The 12,387-nt window shown below is 40.3% G+C and overlaps 1 protein-coding gene across 1 annotated transcript in view; it reads left to right on the top strand.

Annotated features, from left to right (window-relative positions):
- The window catches only part of IP6K3 (inositol hexakisphosphate kinase 3), a 109,191-nt gene extending 104,711 nt beyond the window's left edge, over window positions 1–4,480 (top strand). Inside the window, exon 6 of the mRNA XM_086923191.1 lies at window positions 2,580–4,480. Coding sequence (XP_086779317.1) covers window positions 2,580–3,041 — 462 coding nt within the window. The 3' untranslated portion in view covers window positions 3,042–4,480. The remainder of the gene's footprint in view (window positions 1–2,579) is intronic.
- Window positions 4,481–12,387: the final 7,907 nt, after the last annotated feature.

The raw sequence follows: 12,387 nt of genomic DNA, 5'->3' as shown, positions 1-12,387 counted from the left end.
ATGCTGAATGGTTCTACCATCCATAATGTTCTACTAATAAAAACGTGGAATCATCTATTTTCCTCTGACACCTACCCATCTTCTTCTCCTCAATCCTCGTGGAATCATCTATTTTCCTCTGACACCTACCCATCTTCTTCTCCTCAATCCTCGTGGAATCATCTATTTTCCTCTGACACCTACCCATCTTCTCCTCAATCCTCCTACGCACACTGTGCCTACTTTTATGCATGCCACCTTCAAGTCCCACTTCATTAGAACGAATGTTCTTCTGCTTGAATTTAGGGCTTATTCATCCCTGCATGCCTTCAATGTCGCACTCAAGACATGCTTCTTCAGCTGTGAGCCACACCTATCCAAGCATGCCCAACTCCATTCCGTCTTCTCCTTTCCATATTCAATCCCACCCTCCCATTGCAAAAAATACTTTTCTACCCATCACAACTTTCACCCTTGCAACACCGTACCCATTTTAAAAACACTTTTTGTGGATGTTAGGCAAGCTATGTCAAAAGGCGCGTTGTCATCTTCAAAAATGTCTTTGGCAGTCCTGCTGTTAAGTGAGGTTTGATTAATGATAATCCAATTATCTGTAACGCTGATAGTAATTTAAGAATATGAGATGACTGTCACCACATAAGACATCTAGTAACTTGAAACTTTTAAAAAAAGGGGCCTGTCCTATGAGCTTTCATTCGTACAACAGGTGGAGGGGCCCTCGGATACGAGGAATGATGGACCAATTGCACCCAAGATATGGGTCTCTACTACTATCCAGTACAGAGGCAGGAGGCCACGTTTTGTGTAGCTTGCAATACGGATCATGGTACACCTGCTTCGTAACAGGTCTGCCCCAATGTTGCAGTTTGCTGACCATGCTGGGGAGCGCCCCTGAAAGTAAGCCATACTACTATGTGAAAGCTCACCCTGAAAGTAAACTACTATGTGAAAGCTCACCAAGTGTTTTGGTAGAAAACTTATAAAATGGTAAATATCAAGAGTTTATCAAGGAGTTTTCAAGCAAAACATTTCATACAAGGGGTTTTAAAGGAATTTGGACAATAATAAAGTGGGTTATCCTGTACACAAGCAAATCAATTTTTCGAAATTATTTCTCCTTTGAATAGGCATACTGCCGAATCAAATGCTACTTTGAGTGACACCCAGCAGAAATTCCGATGCTCTCCTTTCGATATAGTCATTTCTAATTAACAATACAAGAATAATGTAGCCCCAAGAGGTTTTACTCTGGAAAAGTCGAGGTGATTTTAATTCACATTTTTTTTCCTTCTCACTCGTCTCCATGTTAGGATTTACGTTTGTCATCTTAAAAACAATAATACAATTTTCCGAACTCAAAGCGTTCCCTAAAAATGGTGGATTCATTTTTGAAGTACAATCGATGAGATAACTACAACTGCTTACTGTAAACCAAAAAAAAGCATTTTTTCTGGGTTGCACATTTGATTATTATAGCTATGAACAGCAGGCGGCTCCTGCAATTGCTACAAAGTCGGGTCTTCCCATTATGAAAAGGGACTTGGTGTCATGAAGTGGCATATACTAGAATTAGCCCATCCACCCACGAAAGAGTAATGTGCACAAAGGACAGTCTTGTACTACTTTATCTTATCTCTTTGAACGTGTACTGCTTGTAGGAAGACTCACCTTAATCTTCATAGCAGCATTCACCTCTTCTTTCACAAAATTGTTTGAGGTAAATATCTCCTTCTGGTGAAGGCCCCCTGTTAAGAACTTTTGCCAAAATACTCTTTCATACCTGGAGTTACATGCACTGATGGCCAGCCAACTGACTCATGTCTCACGTGTAACTGAAGAGATGTATTTCAATATCCGTCCTTTAGATATACCAAGATATACTTGAACTGTTAGGATAGGTAAGGAAGGCTGTGAAAAGATGAAAGCATGACTGGGTTAACAAATTATTCCATGAAGAATACACCTTTGAAATTCTAGGGCATGCCGTTAACAAATCAATGCATCATGGAATTAGCACACATAAGTTATCTTCAATTAAACCAATTGGACTGACATATTTGATAACAACACAGACTTGGGCAAAGGAAGCATGTTAATGGCAAAACAGAACTCCAGATCAAGTAGCGGCACATTCTCACCTTAAGCATGATTTTCCTAAGGCGTCGTAAATAACTGGATTTTACCAATTGTTTTCAGCACTCGTACAGGTGTGCTCTTCGATGAGACAAGTCTGGGTCAAAAATTGTACTGTACAATAAGCAGTCAGATCTGACAGAGCCTACAGAAGTCTTGAAGTGAGAGCAGCCAGGGTGCAGCCCACCTACAAAATTATAAATAGCCACGCTTGACCCCAACTCAACTCTAAATAAAGGTCTGAACGAATGCATTGAGAATTTAACTAATTGACCATCTATATAGTGAGGTGGCAGGCAGAATTGTTGCTGAGGATAGTCTGAGATGTTTTGTAGATAATTTTGTATGGATTTGGCATCTTTAACAAACAGTAAACACGTATAAATATGAATTGTCAACATGTACATGGGACATTAACAACTGATATAATCTTCTTTTCCTGAAAGGTTTACCAGACAAACACTGGCAGCTACATCTGTAAAGACAAGTACTATGGAAGGAAGCTTTCGGCAGATGGCTTCAGACAAGCACTCTACCACTTCCTGCACAATGGTCAACATCTACGGAGAGACCTTATCGAGTCCATCATCTTCCAATTGAAGTCACTCAAGTCAGTCATTGAGGGCCAAAGCTCCTACCGCTTCTACTCCAGCTCCTTGCTCATAATCTATGAGGGCCACGAACCAGCAGAGCATTCGCCAGCCTCTGACAAGCACCCCCCAGACAATCCCGACTCTAGCTCTGGAAACATCTTCCAGAGAGTGGATGTTCGCATGATCGACTTTGCCCACACCACCTACAAGGGTTCAAGGAACAATCGCACCACCTATGAAGGGCCTGACCAAGGCTATATTTTTGGGTTGGAGAGTCTCGTCCAAATCCTTCAGGGAATCCAGGAAGGAGAATGAACAGTCCGAAGGTTGCAGGCTGTAGTTTTATGTGAAGCTTCCTGCAAGCCATTAAGCGTGGATTGCATGTGAATATTTTTCCTATGAAGAGTTAAAGTTACAATGCCTTTGAAATTTCCACCTGCGTGCATATATCTCATGTACTTATGAAGGTATGTATGACTTTCTGATTCATAAAACGTGCCAGACACAAAATTAGGATTATCTGGAAATGGGGCACTAAATGATAAGGCATAGGAATTCGACTGACCCTGCATAGGAATCGGTCGATCTTCCTCGAGTGTGGCACCTCTACACGATGAAATGGACAGACGGTTCATAAAACAATTAGACACCTTAGCAATACTTTATAAGGCAGATTTCGTTTTATTTAGTGTAAACAGTTCTTCAGAAAACCCAATGGGGACTTCGCAGATGTATGAGAAACAAATGCTATTTCGGCAGGAATCCAGATGGGCATGAAAACGCTGGTGACTTATAAGGTCTTAGCAAGTTGCATCAAAAGCATTCATCCAAGCTCAGGAGACCGTGCCAAGGACATTCATCAACTGCCAGTGACCAAGCCAAGCAAACAACACTCTGATGCTGTCTGATCAATTTTCAAAGGTCAGCTTTTTAGGGCACAGAATGTCGAGCTGTTAGAGGGTTGCAGTGCAGTAAAAAGCTCTTTGCTGGCTGCCACAAGCACTTGTGTAGCCTACGAATGCAACACGTTATGGACACTTTCCACAGTGACGTTCTACATCAGCCTAAAGTTGCTACTGGGTTGTATGACTTTCACCCTGGCATGGGAGCCCCTCTTCCAGCAACAGTCTCCTTTCATACGATCCAGCTGGAAAGTCTAATCTGGATCACAAATCAATGTCTACTTAAACCTGCTCTTAACACAGAGCATTGCTGTGCGGGGCCATTTTATTCCACAGCTACAACATTCTGCAGATCCGTACTGATGGAGGCTGCTTCCCCTAAAGGTGAACAGAGGACATAAACTTATCGAATTTGCACAGCGCCTCACCGCTGTTCCCTTATCTTATTTGGACTGCACTGCCAATCCAGTATCTTTATTGTTCTTTAAAACGTACCTCTCTAATTCATTTAATGGGTCATATATTTCAAGAGAGTTTACCCAGAATGACTAGTAAGCTGTTCAGCCGGAGAGGTGGGAAAGCGCATTTCAAAGTGTTTTCTCGTCATTGATAAGACTGCAGGACGGTCCAATCATGATAGATAGTGGCAGAGTAGTTAAGATACAAAACCAAATGAAATTCTGATGGTGAAATTGACTGTCATCTCGCACCTTACTCAGCATTCTGGGAAAGATGTCACCAATGTTTGCCGTGATTAATAGCTCGGAATGCATGATGAGAAAACGCATGGCATGGCTTATGGGAAAGGCTATGCCCCGTTCTTATAAGGTTCATATCCCATGTGAAAATTTTCTTTAAATAATGTAATAATGTCTCCCTTAGTGCCATCTCGCTCTTAATACCCTAAATGTTTTGCACAAACCACATGTTTCTGCTGGTATTCCTTTTTACAGTCATTCGTGTTTCTCTGTACCATGAACTTTGCACTCGCTGCCAAGTTGAATGTTTACATTTATATCTGTATATATTGAATTCTGTTCTTAGTGATCTTAGTTATTCCTTTTTACAGTGATAAATATGTTCAAAATGTTCTGAGAAGGACCTGTCTCAACGTGCTATTGGTACTTTTGGAGGTACAACAGTGCACTTTGTTGCACACGTAGTGTTCGTGTGAGAAAGTGGTTCCGTTTCATAGACTACCTTCGATTTAAGTGTTTGGGGGGGGGGGGGGGGGGGAGAGTTGAATGGAAAATAAAATAATCACTCTTCTGCCAGCTGCTGACTGTTTTAAATGTTGTTTGTTAATCTTTTTTTAGATCGTTTATGCAGTGCTAGCTAAATTGCCCTTTATTTCTCCGCTGATTCAATCAACCTTAATGAAGGCGTGAGAAAAGCATTAATAAAGGCTTCATAGACTCACGTGAGTGAGGTGAGAAGTAGTGTGTGGTTGTGTGGTATGGACAGGTGGAATGTAAGTGCATGTGGTGTTGTAATGAGGAACGTGGAGTGCAAGGGTAGACAGTGGAGTGGTATTGTGTGTGTGTTCAAACTGATGCTAGTTGCTAATGTCAGTTATTATTATGGTTAGTTCTGTTCTCCTGTCACTCCCTTTCATGTATGCCACTGGAATTAGGCGGCATGGGAGGACCAAATAATGTGGCTGGGTTGACTAAATTATGCAGCAACAAAAGGTACATTATGCAGCATAATGTGACGCTTTTTGGGATAGTATTACTCAATCATTTTGTCAGTTTTACACGTTAAAACTGTCTGTGCAAATGTTTCACCTCGTCAGTATCAATTTAACACCACATACAGCAATAAGGAACAGAGAGCTGACCATTCAACATGTGTGAACGACATGCCACTGTGCAACAACACTCGTCGCAGTGTTTTTAGTAACTTTTGCTTGAGGCAGAATTTTTTTGTTGTTGCTAAAATCTGTAGATTATGCAGCAGATGATGGATAATGTGGCAAATTCATAATTATGCAGAAACGCAGCAGCAAAAAAAATTGAAAAACTCCAGTGGCCCTGTGTATGTTAATAAATCATAAGAATTTTAGTTCTTAATTTGAATTGACCAAACATTGGCGATGGTCAGTAGATGTTGTTACAGAAAAGCAGCAGCAACAGAAAACCACCAAAGGCATCAACCAAACAGAGATTCAAAAATGATTTGGGTCCAGCTAAAACATTTTTTGTGTGGTGTTGGTGGAATCGAGTGGGTGGTCAATGGCTGAATCAGTGTCTAAGTGGTTACACATTGGTGAGGAAGACTGTGGCCTGGTGCACCCAGATTTCAACACCAGCAGCCGCCTTGTCACCTGAAAGTGCACAGATGACCAGTTGGCATCAGCATGCGGGGATCAAGCCATTTTGAGTGTAGTAAATCAGCACACCACAGCCATAATTTATGGAGTGGTATAAATGATAAACATGTGGTTAATTATTGCAGGCTAACTGTGCTTGGTAGACCTGTCGGATAGCACATTGATCTTTTTGAATTGTTGCTATCTCATTTTCTTAGTTTGAGTTCTGTAAGCGGAGTTCGTTTGTGGTCTTGATGGTAATGAACACATCGCAACACTTTGCCAATTTGGATTTTATCTCTAGCATGTTATTTCAGTATCACAAATCTTGTTGAGAGTCCGACTACAACACAACAATACTGAGTGTCTCTGCAGTGCAACCATATTTACGTTCACTCTTTGAATTTGTTGTGTTTAACAGTGATGAATGTTGTTGTGTTCATTTATGTTTACCTATTGCTCATATATTTATTCATGCATGCATTAGTGATTCATTAATGTCTAGGCACGGTAAGTGCACAGTTGCTAACCTCTTCCTTGCTAATTCCAGTAGAGCCATCACATTAGTGAGAGATGAAGTTAGACTTTTTTTAGGCATATGTAGAGGGTTTTGAAAGAGGAAGATTACTTGGCTCAAAGAAATCTCCCATCATTTAAACACTGTTTTGGACCTAGAGGTCCGATCGAAATTAAACCGATAAGTGCCTGAAAGCTGTAAGGCACTGGCATGTGTTTATGTAGGGGGTCCATAAGATAGTAAAAGGGTATGGAAGACGGAATAATACAGTGTTAAAAAATAAAACATTTTCTCAAACGGCCAAGAACAAAATGAATACATTGGTCATTGTGTTGTTGTGCTGAAAACAATAGCAGCCATATAGGACTTTGAGAACAGTACATGAGATCAGATGATAAAGGAGTAGATTTTAATAAAGAAAAAAGGTTAAAAAAAACTTCAAGAAAGTGTGTGACTTTGAGAACATTACATAAGATCAGATGATGAAGGAGTAGATTTTGATAAAGAAAAAAAGATTTTTTTTAAACTCAAGAAAGCTTGTGACTGGCATTGACATCATTCTGTAGGCCACCATAAATATTGTCAGCAGCATAGAACAATTGGAAAGATATATACAGAAAATAAAGTATAAACCAAGTACGGATGTTAATGTAATGTAATGTAAATGATATTTATAGAACGCACTGCAACCCATCGGGCATCCTGGCGCTAAAGAGGCTAAAACAATAATAGACAACTATGACCTGAAACAGTCAAATGTTAAATTCTGGGAAAGAGCCAGGTTTTTATTTGTTTACGAAAAGGCAGAAGATCTTTCATCTGTCGTAGCTCCAGGGGTAGCTTATTCCAAAGTCTTGCAGCAGCAACACTGAAAGCTTGTCCCCCAGCTTAGCTCTTCTAGTCAGGGGTACTTTAACCCAGTTGGCTGAAGAAGACTGAAGGCAGCGAGGGGGGACATACCAGCATAATTTACTCTGCAATGGTATAGGACCCAATCCCTGCAATGCCTTAAACACAACGCAGAGGTATTTAAAATGAATCCTCTGCACTATAGGAAGCCAGTGCAACTCCACGAGGGCCTGAGAAGAGGAAGATTGACGGGAGCATGTCAAAGCCAGCGTAGCTGCCATATTCTGAATTCTCTGCAGTCTTCTAGGTAAAAACTTGGGAGACTCTAACAATAGAGAATCACAGTAATCTAACCTTCTTAAAATCACGCTCCTAACTGCCAAGGAGCGTGTTTGAGCAGGAAGCAGAGCACAAATTTTCCTCAGAACCCTAATGTTATTTCTCTGCAGAGTGCAGTGCCAAGAATAATAACGCATTGGTAAAGCCAACAGGTCTCGCCAATGCAAGAGCTATTGGCTTTGCAAATGTATTTGAGCCATGGTGTACACCAAAGTGGATGCTGTCCAGCATAGCTAAAGTTGATGACGTAGAGGAGAGTGGCATGGAGAGTCGTAGAGTGAAATGTCAAAGAGCGGAATAGAGTGTTGCAACGTGGAGTGGCAGAGAGTATTGTGTATTCGAGTGGCATACAGTGGAGTGGATTAGACTAGAGTGGACTGCTGTAGAGTTAATTAGCGTAGAATGTTCCAGAGTATAGTGGCATAGAGTGGAGCTGCATAGAGTTTAGCAGTGTACAATGCAATGTCATAGGATGTAGTGGCATATAATAGTGTTGTATAGTAGAGTGCAGTGGCATAGAGTAGAGTGGCATGGCGTACAGTGGCATGGAATGTTGTGGTGCAGAGAAAAGTGGCACAGAACGTAGTGGCCTATAGTGGTGCATTGTAGAGTGTGGTGGTGCAGACAGAAATGGTACAGGGTAGAGTAGCATGAAGAGCAGGTGGCATAATGTAGTGTGGCATTAAGTGCAGTGGCATAGAGAGTGGAGTGGCACTGACTACAGTGGCATAGAGTGGAGTGATGCAGAGTGCAGTGATGCAGAGTAGAATGGCTTAGAGTGCATTGTCAGAGTGCAGTAGTGCAGAGTAGAGTGTCGTAGAGTGCAGTGGTGTAGAGTGGCGTAAAGAGCAGTGGTGGAGAGTACAGCGGTGCAGAATAGAGTGCAGTGACAAAGTGTAGTTGGGTAGAGTGAATTAGCGAAGAGTGCAGTGGTGCAGAGTAGATTAGAATGGCAACCAGGGGATTGCCATTGAGTGTAGGGGCGTAGAGTTGAGTGCTACAGAGTAAAATGCACTGGCATAGATTACAGTGGCATAGAGTGCAGTGCTGCAGAGTGGAGTAGAGTGACATAGAGTGGAGTAGTACAGAGTAGATTTGAGTGGCCTAGACTGGAGTGGTGTAGAGTGCAGTGGTGTAGAGTAGAGTGGCCTAGAGTACTTTGGCATAGAGTACAGTAGAGAGGCATAGATTGAAGTGGAGTACAATGCATTGGTGCAGAATAGAATGCAGTGGCGCACAGTGTAGTGGTGTGGAGTGGCGCTGACTACAGTGCAGTGGTGTGGAAAAGAGTGGTGAAAAATAGAGGCGTATGCATGATGTGGTAGCACACTGACATTACAGACAACACATTTTCAATTTAAATGACCATTACTTTTGCAAAGATAAATAATTTTACTAGTAAAACTATACAAAAAACGATAGTGTGTGGATACAGCATCACGTAGTGTAATGATTTGTTTTGATCATATTAAAGAATTTGTTTCCAACCAACACACTTCAGATATAACTAATAAAAGTGCTTCATTTATGTTCCTAATTCTGATATAGTCTGAAATACTTGCACAGTCCATTTAAATGTTGTTGTGTGATAGAAAAAAAAACTTGCCTACCCACAATATCCAGCAAGATTGATTGTCACATAAATCCTCTCACTTTGAAGTCAAAGAAAGAAAAGTAAACTCCAAGCTTCCTGGGAAGACAGAGCCTGACATTTGACCCCGGGCTTTGAATGCACACAAAATGTGACAAAATAAAACCAACATTTATAGGCCTGTTTACACAAAGGAGAACCTGTGGAAGAAGAAAAGGGGAGTTGGTGTGAGTACGCTTTGCTCCTCGGGAGGGACAAACTCAACCTGGATAGGCTAAAATACATAAAGCCAGCAAGTAGAAAGCCAGAAAATGTGAGTTGCAAACCACAAAGCCAATTGTATGCAACGGGCGGAATGCATTCCCATGGAGCTTTCTGAATATCCACAAGATGTCTTTAGCAGACCAAAGAGCTGTGCTGCCTGGTAGGCTTAGCCCTTAAAAGAGTAGTGGAAAATAAATCTAAAAGGGGAATTTATGAATAAGAAGGAAGAAAATTATAACACGTTAGTTTGAACCACAAAGCTTACTCTAATTATCACCCAGAAAACTTGTAACAATTAGGAAAGGAAAATATATTTCAGATGGGTATGCAGAGAGACAGAAGATCAAGTTTAATACACTCCAGAATAACATGGGACATTGGACTGCAGTTTAGATGTTGTTAAGACAAACCGAAGATTGCAGCATTGTATAATGCAGAGTTGATGTGGGAGTCATGGTGGACTTGTACCTGGTATATCATATTAGGTAAGGAATTGTTTAAGAAACAGTAGGATGACAGAGTGTTGTTACCCACTGTTATAAGGCTGGTGGGCACAAGGGCCACCAAATTGAATTGCTTGAGTATCTCTGGGGTGATTTAGATTTTAAAGGGAGAAAAACGCAGGATAACGTACATGTAACATAAAGAGGGAGATTGTTTCGCAGTAGCGCACTCTGAGATGGCAGTATGGTTGAGGTGAAAGAAAGGACATAGAAAAGGAAATTAAACTGGGGAACTATATAAAGTGTATGCACCACATCACCCTGAAGAAGGGGGTAGTTCCTCTGAGCCAAACGCTAAATAAATTGATATTTTCCTACAGAGGAAAACTGAATGATATATTGTCTATGTTGTAAAGCCTGTGATAGAACCAACAGAGTCTTACTTTCTTACAAATGTTATTCAGTTTTATGGTGTAAATACTATCAAAGTACTAAATGAATATATATTTGAGCACATTTTTTACAACATTAACAGATTACATACAATAAGTTACTAAAAACATAATAGAACACATTAAATACTAAACAACATTAAAAGGATACTTCTAAGCTACTTATAAAGTCAGAGCAACCAGCTCCTTAAACATGCTGTATTAACATTAGGGCTCTCAGTTTTCTATTGTTATGGACATTTACAGATAAATATAGAAAACTGTCTATTTTCCTGTCTGTATCTATTTTTCAATAATGAAAACATTTCTTCTATGAATGTTTATCGGTAATGTCAAACACAAATGCCGGGAAAGTGGGTGTGCTGATTTGCAGGTAGGGGAGATGAAAAAAGAGAAAAACAATCCTAATGAAGCTCAGATACATGTAAATGTACAGCTGTTTACTCTGTTGTACAATACAAATGTTTTTAGAGGACTGTATTGTACTGTATATAGCTGAAACATGTTGTGCATTCTAATGTGAGTATACATTTATACGTTAAATACATGTGGAAATATACATAAAGCAGCTATATTACACAAACAAGAGAAAACAATAATAAATACAGAAAAAAATGCAAAAAAATGGATAAAGAAAGAGAGAAATCAAAAAAATAGGAGCACCTTAAAACTTGAAGCGTTAACTATCATTACTGTATAGGGTATCCCAGGCTTATTCTTTTATTGCAGTTTTCATCTTAGATAGCACCCGTTCATATCCTCTTTTACATTCAGTAATGGCTCACTGTGATCTATTATTTTGTATTAAGGGACATCATTAAATCTATGAGGGCTTTAGAGCATTATGATCAACTACCCCTGCTGCATCACTCAAATTGATATCAAAAAGAGGTTTATTGACCTCAATTAACTTTGAAAGGTACCTCTCCTGATTAACCTTATCCCACCTGATGCGTGCACCATTAGTTGTATTCCAACAGGGTCAGTAGATTGGTTATTAACTGTGGTGATTTCACTCAAGAGCGCAGGTGATTTAAGAATATGCATTGACTTGAGTAGTTTTAACAATGGTATATGGTTCCAAACTTCCAGGAAACATTTAATATTTATGTGGTACTACTGTGTTTATCACACTTAAACTTGCAGTTTGAACTTGCTGAAAGGGTAAACATTTATTGGATTTGTTCACTACATAAGGAACTTTCAATACAGCAGAATGTTGTTTGATTGACAAGTGATCCAATAATCTTTCAATGAATTATCTACTATGAAAGATCGGTTTGTGTAATTCCTGGCACTGACTGAATTCTTTGATACTCTGGAAAACTATACAAGCAAAATTGAATAAGGGTGAGCAGAAGTGTTTACAAAGGTTGTTGTCTTGTGTTAGTAAATGCCAGCCATTTACGAGGATGGAGGATATTGGTAAATACTATGTCATATGAAGTTATCTTGTCACAAAGAGAAGGGAAGAAAAAAAACTGGAGTATGATACATTAGTTCAGAGCTTTGAGAACCTGGAGAATAAATGAATCTATAACAACAAAGAGAGGGAGAGGGAGAGAGGCCATTGTTTGCCAACCTCCAAAGTGAGCTTTTTCGTAGGTGAGGTCAGGTGGCATACACTGAATGATCCACAAGGGAAATGTCCAGTCAATGGTGGTAAACCCCATGCATTTAAGATTGTGTGTTCATGATCGCTGTCCTGTGTCCTGAGGCGAGTGTGCACTAGAGAGTCTTTTAGGCCCTTTTGTAGGAGAACAAGGGCTTCTCCCATTGGTGATTATTACTCTCCAAGATTTTCCAGTGTTTTTGATGGCTTTACTGACTGCATTGGAGGCAGTGTTAAAGGTTGTCACACAAGTCAGTGGGATGCTAGTGGAGCTACTTGCCACATTTTCTTCAGATGCTCCGTCCATCACCACCCCCTTTTGTACCGCTTTAGGCCGCCATAAGTGTGGCAGGGTATACTCAGACGCGAGTCCCTTGCTCA

Source organism: Lissotriton vulgaris, chromosome 5 (genome assembly GCF_964263255.1).
Source record: "Lissotriton vulgaris chromosome 5, aLisVul1.2, whole genome shotgun sequence".
NCBI classification, from domain to species: Eukaryota; Metazoa; Chordata; class Amphibia; order Caudata; family Salamandridae; genus Lissotriton; species Lissotriton vulgaris.
Note: the sequence above shows the minus strand (reverse complement) of the source record. Positions and strands in the feature narration are given on the sequence as shown.